The following is an 18,685-nucleotide window of genomic DNA, read 5'->3' as shown; positions in this document are numbered from 1 at the left end:
CTCTCCGTGGCTGCATCCGCTGGCCTCCTCTGTTGAGCGGCTCGTAGCGGCAGCTGGAGGGCAGGCAAGGAGGAGGAGAGGCTGCCACTGCCGAGGGGCAGGGAGAGGGCAGGGCCACCCTGGGCAGGAACAAATGGGGAGTGGAGCAGAGCACAAGGTGTCTCGATTTTTTGTGCGTCTGTGTAATCCTGCCCCTTTCTAAAATCGATTTATTTCTGTATGCTTTTCTTTTTGTAACTCTGCCAAAAAAATATCTAAAAATCCAGATTAAGGGATTTTCTCCATGGCCAGGAAAGGAGGGGCAGGGGGCTTGATTCCGCACATGTAAAAACATTGGCAATTACTGAAGTCCTGGGTGTGGCTAGGGGTTATCAGACATTGCCTTGTCAATGTAGATAATCACAGTGGCGTACTTGAGGGGGAGTGTGGTCTGGCAGGGCTGTGGCCCCGGGCATACTTTTTTCAGGGGGCGCGCAACCAGGTGCCCCCACGACAGGTTCACTCGTTGAGGCCGGAGCTGCGGGCCTTTGGGATCTGGCTAAAGCACGCAAGGGAGCTCCCGAGTTAGCTTTCTCACGCAATAGCCCAATGTTGCCAGCCGACTCCACTTGACCCCGGGGCGGAAGCGGTGGAGAGGGTTGCAGCAGCAGTATTGGGCGTGCGAGTGTGCCCTCTCTCCCTGTGCCACTTTCCGAGGCTGGAATTGGACCGTCCAGCTGTAATCATGTGTTGATTTACATTTTCCTTTCTTACAATTTTATAATTGTAAACTTCTTAGAAGCCATTTGGGCATGTAAGTGGTAAAAGGTAAAGGGACCCCTGACCATTAGGTCCAGTCGTGATCGACTCGGGTTGTGGCGCTCATCTTGCTTTATTGGCCGAGGGAGCCGGCGTGCAGCGTCCAGGTCATGTGGCCAGCATGTCTAAGCCGCTTCTGGCGAACCAGAGCAGGGCATGGAAATGCCGTTTACCTTCCCACCGGAGCGGTACCTATTTATCTACTTGCACTTTGATGTGCTTTCGAACTGCTAGGTTGGCAGGAGCCGGGACCGAGCAATAGGAGCTCACCCCGTTGTGAAGATTCGAACCGCCGACCTTCTGATCGGCAAGTCCTAGGCTCTGTGGTTTAACCCGCAGCGCCACCCGCGTCCCATTCATGTAAGTGGTATACAAATGTAATAACAACAACAACACAACTCAGCCCAAACCTGAGCAATCTACATAAACCCTTTCCCCTCTGAAACCTATTTATAAAAAAAAGTTTGAAAATTTGGATTTGGAAGAAAATAACACAAAGAGCAATTTGTAAATTTGATTCACTGAAATAGCAGATTTTGATTCCACCATGTGAATTTCCCTAGTTTAGAATACAGAACTTGCTTATGAAACAAACACAATTCCATTTGCAGCTACAGCAGCAAAGAAACTTGAATGCTTTTTTTTTTTTTTTTTTTACTGTTAGGACAGATTTCTATGTCCAGGAATTTAAAAAATAGCACAGATGCTCACCAGTGTTTTGAGAAGGAAGAGGCAGGGAGGCTGTCTGACTAATTTAGAAACACGGATATTCCTGGCAAATCATTTTTTTTCCTACCCAGGGAAATTCTCACTCCCCGCCTCCTCAGTAACATTTTGCTGGACACAGTATAAAAGACCCAGGGCTCATGGCTCACTGTTAAGTATCAGCAAGTGAAAGCTGTAAGACGGGTCATCGGCCAAAACCTAGAATACTGACCTCACCAAGGACACAGACTCTACATCTAGGCAGCTACACCAGCATACTTCTGAGAATCAGGATTCTGCAGCTATTGTTGGTAAGTAAGCAAGACTCTGTGTGCATGTTTATGTATTTTTATTGCATATTAATAAACAGATAGTAAGCCATGTATGTATTGTACCATTGCTGAAATGCAAAAATGCATAAGGGGCCGAACTCAAAATGATGATTCTTGTCCATAACGAAACAATACCACTTGGAAAAGAATTCCATGTGTGTGATTTGTCCATTTCTTCTAAGAACCTAGATTCAGGTAGGTAGCTGTGTTGGTCTGATGCAATCGAAATAAAAATAAAAAATTGTCCAGTAGCACCTTATAGACCAACTAAGTTTTTTCTGGTATAAGCATACACACAAAATCTTATACCAGAACAAACTTAGTACTAAAGTACTACTGGACAATTTTCTATTTTTTAAATTTTTATTTCTAAGAACCTGTTACTGTGTTCATGCGTGCCTCTTTCCAATACCCATTCTGTAATAGCTGGGATTGCCCATTTTTCCAGTATTGAGCATGTACTATCCTAACTGCTAAGAAGAGATTGACTGTCAAGTGTTCACCTTCATTGTTAGGTACATTCATTATGTTATTTGCGGTGTAATCCTCCTATGCCCATCTCCTCAGGGCTTGCTGCTCTCAGGATTTTCATCTATTCAATTTAAAGCTAAAAAGCAGGTTTTCCCTGGGAAAGGAGTGGGGCAAGGGGAAAACCACTCAGGCCTGTGTTTTCTAGGCACGGGTCAAGCTGAAGTGTGGGCAAGCCCTCAGAAGTAAATCCTATTTAATTCAATTACTACCAAGTAATTATGGATACATAGGATTGTAGTCGCAGAAAAGTACATCAAACCTCACAGCCTAAAACCATGTCCCAGTGTTCAACCTCAACATATTTTTCCTCTGTTTTAAAACCCATTCCTTACCATAAATGTGCTGTGCTTCCTTTTTTCTTTATACAGCAAATTCTGCAAAGTCAACTCAAGGGAGGAGAAAAAAAGCTGTATAGTCAGTTCCTGCCATAATGAATGCCCTTTGGTTCCTGTCTGCTCTCACCTATGGTAAGTAATGTCTTTCAGAATGGGAAATCCTCTAGAAAAGGGATGGGTACAGTTCAGCTTTCTGGGAACTCCTCTGGTTTTTAATAGAGCCCCAAACGGGGCTCTATTTGATTAAAAAAGGAATACAGAGTGTAGCCTCTCCTTCTTGACTGCCCTGACCAGTTGTCCGAAGTCATGTTATTTCTTCTCTTTGTCTTCCATCTAGCCTAGAGAGTTCAGGAGACCTTTCCTCCTTGACTTCTCACTGGTTTTTTTTGGTACTAATAGGCCAGTTTCCAAGCTCATTTGCTTTCCTCCACCACCCATCTTCATAGCTATGAATTTTCCCTTGTTTGCAAGTAGGCTCTTTACTTCCAAAGGGCCTCAAACTTCTATTCCTGCGTCTCAGGTCAATCACTGGGAATGACATGGTCGTTCACCACTTATAGAGCCATGATGCTGCTCCTTCCACCATTTACCACTTGATTTGGCCGTCTGTCTATTTTGTCTTCTTACTCCAGCATAAACCTTGTTTCTGAACCCTCAAGGCTTGGAGAGCTCTCTGAGCAACATTTTCTAAAAAAATAGACATACATAGCAACTTGATGACGTGTTCTTTTTCCAGGACTTTTGTTGCTTAAGGAAAGCACCTGCTGGACATATCATTATTCACTTGAAACCATGAATTATACAGAAGCTGAGAAATGGTGTAAAACCCACTTTACCCACCTGGTTGCGATTCAAAATAAGGAGGAAAACGAGTACTTAAACAAAGAGATCCCTTATAATGGATCGTACTACTGGATTGGGATCAGAAAAATTGGCAATGTGTGGAGGTGGGTGGGAACGAACAAGGCATTGACTGAAGAAGCTAAAAACTGGGCAAAAGGTGAACCAAACAACAAAGGGAAAAACCAGGACTGCGTGGAAATCTACATCAACCGAATACAAGATGCAGGAAAGTGGAATGATGAACGTTGCAGCAATAAGAAAAGGGCTTTGTGCTATACAGGTATGGGATGGGATCCTTCTGACTAAAATATTTGCCTCTAAAACAGCTAGAAACTTGTTTAGCAGATCCTACTGGCTTCTTGTATTGTGTGGCATGCAGACTTCTGAATGTTCAGGGATCGTCCACACTTTTTAAAATTTACTTCACTTGTTCCGTGCCCTGATTGCATGGGTCTGAGTGGTTTCCTGCTTGTCCCGTTCTTTCTAGGCACAGGTCCAAGAGGTTTTCCGTTTGCATCACTGCTTTCCCTAGGAAAACCCACTTTACTGCTGCATTGGAGTAAACGTTAGTCGCTGGGAAACCCAGCTGATACTTGCTCTGATTCAATGATAAAGAGGGATGAACCCTAAACAGTCGCAGGCTTGCACCACAGTTCCACTGTTCTCTATTCAGTCTATTCACTCTTCAGTATCAGCACTATAATAATACTACCTGCCTATGGGGTATAAATGTATTATGGGTTAGGGACAGAATGTCAGTAAACGCCTTTTGATCGTCAGTGAAGTCTTTCAGTTTGTTTATCAATAAATTAATAAACCGATAAAGTAATAAAAAATAATAGTATGTTTCTTGCTCAAACTGTTGCTGGTGTCTGTAAGCCTGAGATGACTTCAAGAGGGCCAGTTAGTTAAGCTGTCCATTTTACTCATTTGCACAAAGTTTGCAAGGGGGTTGTGCAAAGTCAGCTGTTCCTTGTTCTGATTTGTTCACAAGGAGGTCTTAACTAAGGTTACCAGATTTCCCCGTTTCCCAGGGATAGTCCCTGGATTTTCAAATCAGTCCCCATACAAAATCCATTGAAGTTGAAAAGTGTCCCCGGATTCATTGAAAAAAATCTGGTACCTTAGTCTTAACAGCTGTTAATCCCACACAGCTGTTAATTCCCTTATTGCAAAAAGTATGATGTTTATTTTTATCGGGTGGTGGGAGCAGGTTTGCTGCACAAGAGCATATACATCCACCTTAATTTTGGATATATCCATCTGATTTTGCCAGTGTGTGATTGAATCCCATCTGCAAAACAGCAACCGTGTGGAAGTGGCCTAAGCTGGGAAAATAAGCACAGGACAACTGTGCCGATGACACCTTGTGATAGCCAAGTGATATGCAGTGGTGCAGTGCTCTACAGGGAAACCATATCAAAGACTGGTGAAAATAAAACTTTTGCATAAAAGGAAGAGAATGGAGAACCCTCCAGTAACTCCAATTTGTGGACTTCTCTGTTGTTTGCTGCCTTGTGGATCATGTTCCCCCTTGGATCCACAAAGGAGAAAAAGATGGGCAGCACCGAAAGGGCACGAGGCCAAGAAAGAGGATGTGAAGCCTGAGAATGTGGCCTACATATGATGCGATATTAAACTCAAAGTGGTTTAATGCATCAATGTCTTCAGGGCCAAGACCCTGTTCCACTCACTCTTTGTAATACTGTAGTTCATTTAAAGCATGTTACATATGATGGGGTGATTTATAGCCTGTTAATTGTCTTGCAGCCTCCTGTAATCTGCATTCCTGCAGCGGCCATGGCAAATGTGTGGAGACTATTAATAATTACACCTGCCAGTGTGATACAGGATTCTACGGGCGCAATTGTGAACATGGTAGGATTAATCGTATAGTTCTTTTTCAAACCAGGCAATTCATCTCTAACCCTGTAGCTTTAATGCACATTGCTTGAAACAACGGCCTTGCCTGACTCCTTGCTCGTTGTGTTCCTTCTCTATAGTAATTACCTGTGACACACTGAAAAAACCAGATCATGGTACCTTAGAATGCAGCCACCCAGTGAAGGATTTTAGCTACAACTCGTCTTGTCATGTTCAATGCACCGAAGGCTACAAATCCACTGGACTGGAACCCGTATTGTGCACCGATTCTGGAAACTGGTCTGCACCCACCCCTTTGTGTAAAGGTCAGTGAACTGAGCGAGTCCTAAATGAATGAAAACTAATGCAGAACCTCTTAGCTTAACCCTAGAAGTGATGAGGGAAGTGAGTCTTCATTAGCCATACAGCATCAAAATCTTTGATAAGTTGGCAAAGGACATTGTTTTGTGCTAGATTCTGTGGGAGTTGTGACAATACAGTCATACCTTGGATCCCAAACGCCTTGGTACTCAGACGTTTTGGCCCCCCAAACACCGCAAAACCCGGAAGTGAGTGTTCCAGTTTGTGAACATTCTTTGGAACCCAAATTCCAAGAAGCTTCCACAGCTTCTGATTGGCTGCAGGAGCTTCCTGTGAACATTCTTTGGAACCCAAATTCCAAGAAGCTTCCACAGCTTCTGATTGGCTGCAGGAGCTTCCTGCAGCCAATCAGAAGCTGTGCTTTGGTTTCTGAACATTTTTTTCCCCTGAACATTTTGGAAGTCAAACGGACTTCTGGAACGGATTCTGTTCGACTTCCAAGGTACAACCCAATAGGATAGCCCAAACCACCTTCAAATCCCAAGTTCTCTTTCTCTGGGGGGTGTTCCCTGAGACAGCCAAAATGGCACCACCCATACTTAAGAGGTGAGGAATCAAGCAGGCTTGGGAGAGCCCTAAGGTTTGCAGCAGTACAAACAAAAGAAAACAACCCACATTTTAAAAAATTAAGGGAATACACTTCCTCAAAGCTGGCCCAGAGTATGTTCAAAAGCCACAGAATGATGACTAACTGTAGGAAGGGAAGAAATGCAAGCAGTGAAGATGGAATGGAGTATCTGAAAACTGTGTGGGTGGGTGTGTTTCTGTAATGGAGTAACCTAGAAAAGTGCTTGGCCAGCTGGAACCCTGAACAGGAGCACTCCACACGGCAACAATTTGTTTCAGGTCCCACTTTTAAATTTGTAATAGTCATCAAACTGGAAAAAATTGTCACGTCTTTGGTAGTTAGGTGAGGAATCCATGTTCGGCTTCAGGTACCGTGTATCTTATGGATTGGAGAACAAAGACAAACCTAAAGCATTTTGATTGTATTTCTAGTTGCGGAATGCCATGCGCTCCAGACACCTGCTCACGGGTTCCTCAACTGCTCCCACCCCTCTGGGAATTTTGCCTGGAATTCGTCGTGTGAGTTTGGCTGTAAAGATGGCTTCGCCTTAAGTGGCTCCAGCAGGCTGCAGTGTCAGGCATCTGGAGAGTGGGACGGAAAACAGCCAGCCTGTGAAGGTACTAGTTTTGCTTACTTTCACGGAGCTCATTATGTTTCTCTGTGCGCACACCCCGTCCCCCCTCCCGGCACTCTCCTGTAATGTATCTGGATTAACCAAGGTCACGATCTGTGTCTGTTTCAGCGGTGAAATGTGAAGCAGTACCTTCGCCTGAAAATGGCTCTGTGAGTTGCTCCCATGTGGACGTAGAACTGACCTACAACTCAACCTGTGATTTCGTGTGTGAGCAAGGCTACGCCTTAAGAGGATCGCCTCAAATTCAGTGTTCATCCGAGGGACGCTGGTCACAGCCAATCCCTGCATGTGAAGGTAGGATTTCCTATCCACAGGAAAGAAAATGTTCTGAAAAATCTGCAGTTATGATTTTTATTCCCTTGGTTTAAATTGAGCTGAATCCCACTCATCTCTCTTAACTTGTTAATCTGTTAAAATGGTTTGTAATGAAAGCTTTCAACACATCTCTGGAAATACCGTATTTGTTGCTCTATAAGATGCACCAGACCATGACGCACCTAGTTTTTGGAGGAGGAAAACAAGAAAAAATATTCTGAATCTCAGAAGCCAGAACAACAAGAGGGATCGCTGCGCAGCGAAAGCAGCGATCCCTTGTGCTGTTCTGGCTTCTGGGATAGCTGCGCAGCCTGCACTCACTCCATAAGACGCACACACATTTCTCCTTACTTTTTAGGAGGGAAAAAGTGAGTCTTATAGAGCAAAAAATACGGTAGTTGTTTTGAAAGAGCTGGAAACAGGCTGGCTGGCCTGCTTCTGTTCCTACTAACTGATTCTGGCCCCTGGTGTTTTCAGAAACCAAATCAGAAAAAGAAAGAAAGCATTGTGAACCACAGTTCCTTTACGCTTCTTTCAAATAGCAGTCATGGGAGGGGCAATCCAGATCAGAACCACAAGGTGAGGCTTTTTTACCTTTGGGGAGCCTTCCTCCCCAAAGCTGCTATTTGTCCCAGGTCAGAAGTCCCACTTACACATCTAAAGGCTTATCAAGACTTTCTACTGCTACATTTTAGCTCTAACTATTATCAAAACAGGGGGACGCAGGTGGCGCTGTGGGTTAAAGCCTCAGCGCCTAGGACTTGCCGATCGAAAGGTCGGCGGTTCGAATCCCTGCGGCGGGGTGCGCTCCCGCTGCTCGGTCCCAGCGCCTGCCAACCTAGCAGTTCGAAAGCACCTCCAGGTGCAAGTAGATAAATAGGGACCGCTTACCAGCGGGAAGGTAAACGGCATTTCCGTGTGCGGCTCTGGCTCGCCAGAGCAGCGATGTCACGCTGGCCACGTGACCCGGAAGTGTCTCCGGACAGCGCTGGCCCCTGGCCTCTTAAGTGAGATGGGCACACAACCCCAGAGTCTGTCAAGACTGGCCCGTACGGGCAGGGGTACCTTTACCTTTACCTATTATCAAAACAGGTATTGCCTTTCACGTGGCAAGATATATTCAAGCATGGAAGTGTTAATGTGTAGTTCAGCCCAAAGAAACATGGGAATACAGTGGTACCTCAGGTTAAGTGCTTAATTCGTTCCGGAGGTCCGTTCTTAACCTGAAACTGTTCTTAACCTGAAGCACCACTTTAACTAATGGGGCCTGCTGCTGCTGCTGCCCTGCCGGAGCCCGATTTCTGTTCTTATCCTGAAGCAAAGTTCTTAACCTGAAGCACTATTTCTGGGTTAGCAGAGTGTGTAACCTGAAGCGTATGTAACCTGAAGCGTATGTAACCTGAAGCGTATGTAACCCAAGGTACCACTGTATGTTTTCCCATAGCATGCAGGCCCTTCACACTCCCTGCCCATAGTAGTGACAACTGACCCTTCATTAATGTAACCTTACAATTATGAGCTTCCCCCGCCCAACTGAATTTCAGAGTGAGGGAATCTTGCTGCTCTTTAGCATCTTGGTAGAGTCTAACACTTTGAAACCTTCAAGCCTCCCAGTCCATTCACCTGCAGCCCCCTTTCCCATCCACAAAAAGCCTAAGCCCATCTTGTCGCCAGGTGTATTTTTTCTTGTTACCTCCAAGACAGAACTAATGCAGATGAATATGTCATTTAACAGCTGTGGAGTGTAGTGAACTGAAACCTCCGGCTCATGGATTCTTGAACTGCTCTCACGCTTCTGGGAATTTCCCCTGGAATTCAACCTGCAAGTTTGCTTGTGCAGAAGGGTTTGTTCTGAGAGGGTCCAGTGAGCTCCAGTGCGGTGCCTATGGAGAATGGGATGGACAAAAACCAGAGTGTGAAGGTACTATCTCATTTGGGCCATTGCCTTTGTCTGCATTACAGGATTATAGATAGGTAGCCGTGTTGGTCTGCCATAGTTAAAACAAAATACAGTGGTGCCCCGCAAGACGAACGCCTCGCAAGACGGAAAACCCGCTAGACGAAAGGGTTTTCCGTTTTGGAGGCACTTCGCAAAACGAATTTCCCTATGGGCTTGCTTCGCAAGACGAAATGTCTTGAGAGTTCCTGCGGGTTTATTTCCCTTCCCTCCCCCTTTTCCTAAGCCCTAAGCCGCTTATCAGCTGATCCGCTGATAAGCCACTTAACAGCTGATCCGCTAAAAGCCGCTAAACCGCTAATAGCGCTAATCCGCTAAGCCGTCAATGGGCTTGCTTAGCAAGACGAAAAAACCGCTATACGAAGAGCCTCACGTAACAGATTAATTTCGTCTTGCGAGGCACCACTGTAAAAAAATTCCTTCCAGTAGCACCTTAAAGACCAACTAAGTTAGTTCTTGGTATGAGCTTTCTGAAGAAGCATACGATGCACACTTCTTCAGATACCGATGTTCTGAAGAAGTGTGCATGCACACGAAAGCTCATACCAAGAACTAACTTAGTTGGTCTTTAAGGTGCTACTGGAAGGAATTTTTTTATTTTGTTTTAATTACAGGATTATGTTTTTCTTATTTCTGGTGTCCCTGTGACATGCAAACTAACCCTAAGTTTCAACGGTCTCTTACAGCAGTGAAATGTGAGGTGGTGCATCAGCCTGAAAGGGGCTTTGTGAACTGCTCCCACCTGGATTCAGAACCAAGCTACAATTCAGTCTGCGAATTTAGTTGTGAGGAGGGCTACACCTTGAGAGGATCATCCAAAATTCAATGCACATTCAAGGGACACTGGTCAGAGCCAATTCCTGTTTGTGAAGGTGAGACTTAAGCCCATCTCAACACATTTCCAAATCAGTTTGCAGATACTTTGAAATAAAAAGCCCTCAGGAAAATTCATCAGCATTGTAGTATGCATTTCTCCTAACGTACACATTTTTGTGTACAATTTTGCACAATATATACAAGAACTAATATATGCAAGAGCCAATAAATGCATAGATATTTTAACTAATATATGTTTTTATCAAATTTTTTGTTGATAGGAGAATTGAATCACAAAATATAGAGGAGGGGAAATTTTGAAGGATAGCTTTGTTTCAGTTTGTGTCTTGTTTTGGGAAATGCAAATGATGTAGGATTGCATTTAAATCAAAACCAAACCAAATTTATCCCCTGTCTGTAGTAGAGTTGTATCTCAGGCCTATTATTAGTTTTGCTATATTTATAGTCTGCTCTTTAATTATATTCCAAGTGGCTGGTTCATACAAGTAGCAAGATGAGCAGGCGATCCTCTTTCTAGACTACACTACTTTATTTTGCTGTTACATGAAAACTAGATCAATGTTCACAGAAACTCGCAGTTTACTAAACTTGGGTGGAATCTGCACACATATAAAAAAAAGCTGTGAAAATGCTTTTTATAAAAACATTTTGGAAAAATGTATTGAATTTGCCATAGCTCGCTGTCACCATCTAGTGACACATTTGTATATTGCACTTTAAAACCCACTTAAAACGTTTTATTTGCAGCTGTATAGCTGAGTCCTTAGGTTAATATCTGCATCATTGTATTTCAGCAATACAGTGTGAAATACTGACACCCCCTGAGAACGGCTTCTTAAATTGTTCGGACCCTGGTAGACATTTTGTCTACGGCACAATTTGTGAGGTCAGCTGTGCAGAGGGATGGGTGCTGAATGGTTCCCACAGACTCCATTGCTTGGCTGCAGGAAACTGGACGTCAAGTCTTCCCACATGTGGAGGTATCCGCTCATCTCATTGCTATCCTTTCTTGTAATGCCAGCGGTGTAGAAGAGACCTTTGAGTGATCTTGAAAATCAGGGTGGGAAAAGGAAGCATTTTTAGAAACACATAATGGAGGGTCTAGGGACGCGGGTGGCGCTGTGGGTTAAACCACAGAGCCTAGGACTTGCCGATCAGAAGGTCGGTGGTTCGAATCCCCGCAATGGGGTGAGCTCCCATTGCTCGGTCCCTGCTCCTGCCAACCTAGCAGTTCAAAAGCATGTCAAACTGCAAGTAGATAAATAGGTACCGCTCCGGCGGGAGGGTAAACGGCGTTTCCGTGCGCTGCTCTGGTTTGCCAGAAGCGGCTTAGTCATGCTGGCCACATGACCTGGAAGCTGTACACCGGCTCCCTTGGCCAATAAAGCGAGATGAGCGCCACAACCCCAGAGTCGGTCACGAATGGACCTAATGGTCAGGGGTCCCTTTACCTTTTAATGGAGGGTCTCTTGTGATGCAGCTCTCTGAAGATGGTTGGAAAGGGGAAACACTTATATGAATTATGGGAGATAAGGAATCAGTTGTAAGCAGGAGTTTATCCATGAGGGGGAATAGTGGTAACATGGTCCCAGGCAAAGCGCTGCTATGGAGAGATTACCAATGAGAGATTACAGAGGAACAGAAGTGCTGATTTGAAGCCTCCTGTGCTATAACCTCTGACAGCTATAAAGTATTATAATAAATGTGATTTACCACTGATTTCATTCATACTCCTTTTTCCAACTTCAGCTCCTTCAGCATCTTCAAGAAACGTGACAATTGCAGCCACAGTCACTTCGGCCTCGTTGTTTTCAATAGGATCGTTCCTTATTTGGCTCATGAAGCGTTTTCGGAGGAAAGGTGAGATATTTCCCTCATCTGTTTGTTACCAAGCTACACCTAGGACTAAGGTACACAGTTTTAAATGCGTAGCAAAGTGCAATATACAAAATGTGACACCGGATGGCGACAGTGAGCTATGGCAAATTCAATATCGTTTTCAAAACGATTTTTTTTAAGCACCTTCACAGCGTTTTTTTATATGTGTGTAGATTCCACCCTAGTTGCACTCAAAGGGTTGAGGCAGAAATATGGAGTATCATAGAATCACAAACTGTAAAGTTGGAAAATACCCTGAGGGTCATCTAGTTCAACCCCCCCCCCCATGCAAGAATCTCAACTAAAGGCATTAACGCTTACCTAAATCAGAGGTTGCCAGTGCACTTGCTGGTCTCTCCTATGACACCCTGAAAGGTCTCAGTTAATATCCCCTCAGTAATCCACACTGCACAAGAGCCTAGGACTTGCCAATCAGAAGGTCGGCGGTTCGAATCCCCATGACGGGGTGAGCTCCCATTGCTCAGTCCCAGCTCCTGCCGACCTAGCAGTTCGAAAGCATGTCAAAGTGCAAGTAGATAAATAGGTACCGCTCCGGCAGGAAGGTAAACGGCGTTTCCATGCGCTGCTCTGGTTCGCCAGAAGTGGCTTAGTCATGCTGGCCACATGACCCGGAAGCTGTACGCCAGCTCCCTCGGCCAATAAAGCGAGATGAGCGCCGCAACCCCAGAGTTGGTCACGACTGGACCTAATGGTCAGGGTTCCCTTTACCTTTACCTTTAGGCATCCTTGTATTAAACACTCTTCCTTAAACTTGCCCACATTTCATGGGATGCCAGGAGTGGATACCCTCCGTTCTATTCTGCACAGAGGAGAGGTGCAAAAAGTGTGATGTAAGCAATGTGATGGCAGATGTAGGGACCAGTTTTCCCCATTGATGGGGGAGCCTGGTGGTGGGGCAGGCCTGCATAATATTGTCATCCTCTCGTTTCTGTGACTGGTGCCTTACAGCACTTTCTCAGAATTCCATGTGTTCACTGACCCAAAAAGTCTAGCAACCCCCGGTTCACACAGAATTCCACATAGAGCCCTAGTGTGTAAAAGAGTGCAAGAGGCCGGGTCGAATGTGTCCATCTTAGTACAGCTAAGAAAGTGGAATATTAGCAAAATAACGTGGAGGCAGCTCCTGGGAATGTAGAACCTTTTCCCTAGGTACTTGTGCATGGAACTGCATCCTTGGTGTCCAAATACTAATAATAATTATTCTTCTTTTGCAGCGAAGAAATTTTCTCCTGCCAGGTACGTTGCGTTTCAAAACTTATGTAGAAAATTCAAAGTAATATTTCGTTGACATAGCACTGTTTTATGGCGGAGTGATTTATTAATACATGCATTTTTAATTTCTGTTTCGCAGCAGTTGCTACAGCGTGAATTCTGAAGCTACTTTTGGTCACCTGATTTAATTCACTCAGGTAAGCCATGAGAAAGTTCATTTGGAAAAGACATATAAAGCTGAGAGTAAGGGTCTTTTTATTTTTTATTTTAAATCTTTTTTTATTGATTTTTAAGTTTTTACAGATTGGTCACTAATTTAAGCAAATTAAATTAAATTAAGACAAATTTAACATTTTTCCAAATCTGACTTCTCGCACACCTTCCTAGATGTGTCAGTGGTTCTCCTTAGTGCTGCATCATATTCCCCAATTAATTCTAGTTTAACTTCAAACACTACAGATAACCTCACATTACAATATACTTGTGTTTTTGACTTAATTCCTTTTGAGATAACTATCCATCAATCAATTCCTGCAGTTTCAACAAGTGAGGTCACTTATCAGATTATCAGATTGTCAATCCCTACTAAATCATTGATTAAACATAGAATAAAACTTCCTCTCCAGCCCTCTGTGTGTCTAGAAACATAGCAATTTTCTTATTGCTCAGCTTCTTTGTCCAACATTGGATGTAGTCTGTATTCGTTCTCTCTCTCTCTCTCTTTTTAAGATAGGAACTCCAAGGTCGATCATCTCACTCAGTATATTTTCCCACCAGTGACATCATAGCAACCAGCCCATGATATCCAGGGATGCTAACCACATTCTCCTAGATAATTCAAGTTCTTGTTTCAGCCTCTTCCCCTTGGCTGAAATAAGAATTTGTGGTTGCAATCCTTATCCACACTTACCGTATGTTTCGTTGTCTAAGATGCACCAGACCACAAGATGCACCTAGTTTTTGGAGGAGGAAAACAAGAAAAAAAATATTCTGAATCTCAGAAGCCAGAACAGCAAGAGGGATCACTGCGCAGTGAAAGCAGCAATCCCTCTTGCTGTTCTGGCTTCTGGGATAGCTGCGCAGCCTGCATTCGCTCCATAAGACGCACACACATTTCCCCTTACTTTTTAGGAGGGAAAAAGTGAGTCTTATAGAGCAAAAAATACAGTACTTGGGAGCAAGTGCCACTGATTTTCAGTGGGACGGAAAGGTGTAAATATGCATAGGATTGTACGGTGTACGAGGTTTTTCCTGGACGCACCTCTTTTAAATTTCAAACATTGTTATTTTTGTAGGATTTCAAGCCGTCTCCTCTGGAGTATGTGAGGAAGGAGAATGAAGAATGGCCGTAAGTCAGGCGTCAGAAGTTCTTGTGTTTTATCAGTAAGAACAGTCTGAGCTAAACATTTGCCTTCTGCAAGAGAATATGGCAGTGCCAGTGTCCACCAGGCTTCTCAGAGCATGGACAGAAATCAAATGCGGTGCCTCTGGCGGAGAGATCTGTCATCCTGGAACTGAAGAGAAGGTACCACAGTAACCTGAGAAAAATCTTCCTGCTACACCAAAGCCATCTGCCACCCACTGGACATCTCAATTGATGAAGCTGCATCAGATGAGGAAGAGCACTGAATAGCAATTGTGGAAGATATTTGAACAGCTAGTTCCCTTTCATTTCAATGAGTCTAGCAGGGAGAAATTTTCCGGTGGATAATTACCCACATTTCGTGGGATAAAATAATTCTTTGTATAATGCTTAGAGTTCAAATGCAGTAGTGGAAAAATTCACATTCCGATTCTTAACTTTTAAATGCATATGTTGAAATCCTCGCCCAGAATTTTGCATTTTGATTGCCATACAAAATAGTTGATCTATACCAAAATCCAAATATATATATAAAAAGACCAACTATGAAAATGTGCTGTTTTGATTTTAGATTCTGCTTGGAGATGGGTTTTAGATTTGCACCTTTGAATAGGAAACATTTTGTTTCACATCCTAAAAGTGTTTTTTGAAACCCAGACTTCAAGTTCTTATAGTCACAAATATTTGCCAAAAAATAAATGTGGATGAGTTTCACATCTTCCTCCTGGTGTGGAAGATATTATTTTGTTTTAAGTGAGCTCTATTTATTTATTTATATTTATTAAACTTATTAGTTGCTTGTAACCTGAAGATCTCCAAGTGACTTACAGCAATATTTATAGATATATTATCTAGCTAGCCCTGAAATTAATTTTAGGATAGTAGCGTCTACTTAATTTCTTAAATGCTGACTTTGAAACATTTATCAAAGCTACCGTAACCTTAATTCAGTTATAACAATGTAGATTTTTTTTCCTTTTTGGCTGCTATGTTTTACAGAGTGTTTTCCCTACCAGAGCCTTCTTTGTGAAAGCAAAAGTGTAATTAAATCCAAGGCGTTAGAAATGTTTCATCCCTATGGGATTTGGTACTGTAATTTCAATTATATTGATTATATTTATTGCTTGGGCATTTTCATTTCAGTACAAAAAAAAAAGATTATCTACAGAAAAAAGTAGTAGAATTAATTATATTTACTAAAAATCCTCCTAATAAATAGCACAGCTAAAAACCGTTGAAACAAATGGAAGCATATTTTCCTTATTGTGGCTTATATCCACAGTCTTGGAATACCTCAATTTTACTTAATTTGTTCCAATTCAATGTTGTTTAAATAGTTTATATTCTTGTATATCAGGCCAACAGCACAAAGGGTGCAGACGGTTACGTCCATTCCCTGAAATTCTGTCTCTTAATTCTGAATTTTCCTTTGAAGAGTTGTTACATATTTTAAATTGGGGTTGGGGGGGGGGTGTTTCGATTTTATCAAATACAGTTAAAAGGCACTGCTAATTTCTGAAAATGATGCCCATGTCCTGTCCCGGGCTTGCCTGATCTTATTTTCCTCTTATAACCATTCCATTATATATTCGTTCAGAATGAATATATCAGTTGCATCTAAGGAGTACTTTGAACTACCGGTACCTTATAACTGCACCTGCACAAGCTCTCTAGCTCTCTACTAGAAATGATATCCTGTTATATATGAAGTACAAAAATATACAAAATCTGAGTACCTGAAATGTAGAGACTGAAAATTTAACAGTTATTTGGTATATGTTCAGACAATTGGGATATAATTTCAGTAGCATGTTGATGGATAGCTTCCAGTAAGATCCTGGCAGTAACCCTAAGCATGTTTCCCTTAAAATCAGTGACACAATGTATTGTATTTCCTAGTAAACATGGTTAAATCTAGCTTCCCGGTCATCCGAATCTTTTAAATCCTGATCTAAGTATAGGCCATGAATGAATGAGTGAGATTGTCTACCAAGCAATGTGTTTCAGATCAGGGTATTAGTGGTTTACCCCTTCAAACAGTGGCGTGGGGTTTCCTTATATTTCAAATCCCCCCTAGAAGCACACAAACAGTTTAAATCTAAAACATAATAAAATATGGTATGTATTTAATTTATTTAATGTATTTAATTTGGCCATTGCCAGAAGTTTACTGTGCTTTTTTGTTTACGTGCATTCCCAATAAAACAGTTCTGAATTCAAAGCCTGTTGAAACTTTGCATTATTAAGTCTGAACTGCCTGAGTCTGAACTCACAACTTTTGGTGGCAGCAGCTGCCTGGATTATTATCTTGTTTTGCTCATCCACCACAAGGGCGCAGTTCACAGAAGGAGTGCTCTCCTGCCGCCACAGAGCTTCCATGGAATGAAACTCTTGCAGAGATTGTTCCCTTGACATATTAAGAGTGAGAAAACACTGTGACCAGCAGATGGAGCCATTTGCACAGGACTCCGTGTCTGACGGATGGAGAGGGTGCTTCAGTCACAGTAGAGCTGAACACCCCAAATTCTCTCTTTTTTTTAAAAAAATGATTTTTATTGAATTATTTTATGTTACAAAGCACATTACAACCATACTACCAAACATTCCATACAAAACACACATATGTACAGACACACACACAAAAATGAAAATAAGTTTCCCCCCTTTTATCTTAGAAAATATTTTCTTCAATTTTGACTTCCTGTCAAGTCCCTTCGCATATGTTTTATCTTACAATCGAATGCACACAAAACAATAAACCTTTCTATATAAATTTTCCAATACATTCTGAAAACATAATAAATCCTTAATTGTTACCCACCTCCTTTTACTTCCTTTGTCACTCGAATGCTAGCACAGAGTCAAAACTATTGTATTTTTGAACATAATCTTCTATAACCATCCCATTTCCCCGCAAATTTTTGCTTTGAGTTTCCTCTGAGTTTGCTAGTCAACTGAGCCATCTCCACCAATTCCTGTAATTTGATTTGCTAATCTCTTATTCTCAAACAAGAGCAATGAGGGGCCAGGCCATAGCCAGCCGCTGAACCCTTCCTAGGTGGGGCCTGCCCCTTTTCCAGGAGGGTCTTGAAAGAAGCAGATTCGTTATAGAAATTGCTTCTGCATACATTTTAGCGTTTATGAATTGTTAGCCTCCGGAAATTATTTTAAAATATGTCTATGCCACTATAGTTCCATGCAGGTTTACAAGGATTGAAATAACACACACAACCAAAACAACAACAACTAAGCAATTGAAATAGAACAGAACATAGATGCTGAATAAGAATAAAAATCTTTTATGTTCAGAAGCATTAACATACAGCCTCCTTAAATAAGCTATAGTTTTCTCAAGCAATCTTACACCTGCGCTTCACCATGCTCACAATCCTAGGAGTGAATTCCTTCCCTTTTTTTGGCTCAAGAGCTGCCTTCACTTTGGGGGGGGGGTTTAAATAATTTTTATTAATTTTCAATTCCAAAAATCCAATATGTGCCATATTATATCAACACCAAATAGCAACAACAGTTCAAATACAAATCAGTTACATAGCCAACTATAAATTTTGTGTGGCTTCCCACATGCTGTACTTCAAGGTCTTATTCCCTTTAATTCTGCCTCCAGACTATTGCTCAAATCAAATACAATCCATTCTTGATAAAAACCCTTATACCACAGCTACATTAAAAGGTAAAGGTAAAGGTACCCCTGCCCGTACGGGCCAGTCTTGACAGACTCTGGGGTTGTGCGCCCATCTCACTTAAGAGGCCAGGGGCCAGCGCTGTCCGGAGACACTTCCGGGTCACGTGGCCAGCGTGACGAAGCTGCTCTGGCAAGCCAGAGCCGCACACGGAAACGCCGTTTACCTTCCCGCTGGTAAGCGGTCCCTATTTATCTACTTGCACCCGGAGGTGCTTTCGAACTGCTAGGTTGGCAGGCGCTGGGACCGAGCAGCGGGAGCGCACCCCGCCGCAGGGATTCGAACCGCCGACCTTTCGATCGGCAAGTCCTAGGCGCTGAGGCTTTAACCCACAGCGCCACCTGCGTCCCACAGCTACATTAATTAACTTCAATTCGTATAGTAATTTGTAAATTCGCAAGTGAAGTTCTC

At 42.8% G+C, this 18,685-nt stretch overlaps 1 protein-coding gene across 1 annotated transcript; it reads left to right on the top strand.

The window, feature by feature from the left end:
* The first annotated feature begins 1,087 nt into the window (after positions 1-1,087).
* SELE (selectin E) lies at positions 1,088-16,794 on the top strand. Its single transcript, XM_079981412.1, has 14 exons — positions 1,088-1,814; positions 2,735-2,833; positions 3,438-3,824; positions 5,315-5,422; positions 5,548-5,733; positions 6,788-6,973; positions 7,099-7,284; positions 9,041-9,226; positions 9,949-10,134; positions 10,894-11,079; positions 11,849-11,959; positions 13,213-13,234; positions 13,350-13,407; positions 14,506-16,794. Exons 2-13 carry the CDS (start codon positions 2,797-2,799, stop codon positions 13,396-13,398), a joined length of 1,830 nt encoding a protein of 609 aa, XP_079837538.1. The 5' UTR covers positions 1,088-1,814; positions 2,735-2,796; the 3' UTR covers positions 13,399-13,407; positions 14,506-16,794.
* The last annotated feature ends 1,891 nt before the right edge of the window (positions 16,795-18,685 follow it).

This window comes from Podarcis cretensis (genome assembly GCF_951804945.1).
Source record: "Podarcis cretensis genome assembly, chromosome: 6".
NCBI classification, from domain to species: Eukaryota; Metazoa; Chordata; class Lepidosauria; order Squamata; family Lacertidae; genus Podarcis; species Podarcis cretensis.
The sequence above is the reverse complement of the archived record's forward strand: the minus strand, read 5'-3'. Positions and strand labels throughout refer to the sequence as shown.

Excerpts from the sequence above, each read along its gene's own strand:
- SELE (XM_079981412.1), top strand. The coding sequence starts at position 2,797 with ATGAATGCCCTTTGGTTCCTGTCTGCTCTCACCTATG. Across the intron at positions 5,423-5,547 it reads CGGGCGCAATTGTGAACATG|TAATTACCTGTGACACACTG; the intron begins GTAGGATTAATC and ends CCTTCTCTATAG. Across the intron at positions 11,960-13,212 it reads GAAGCGTTTTCGGAGGAAAG|CGAAGAAATTTTCTCCTGCC; the intron begins GTGAGATATTTC and ends CTTCTTTTGCAG.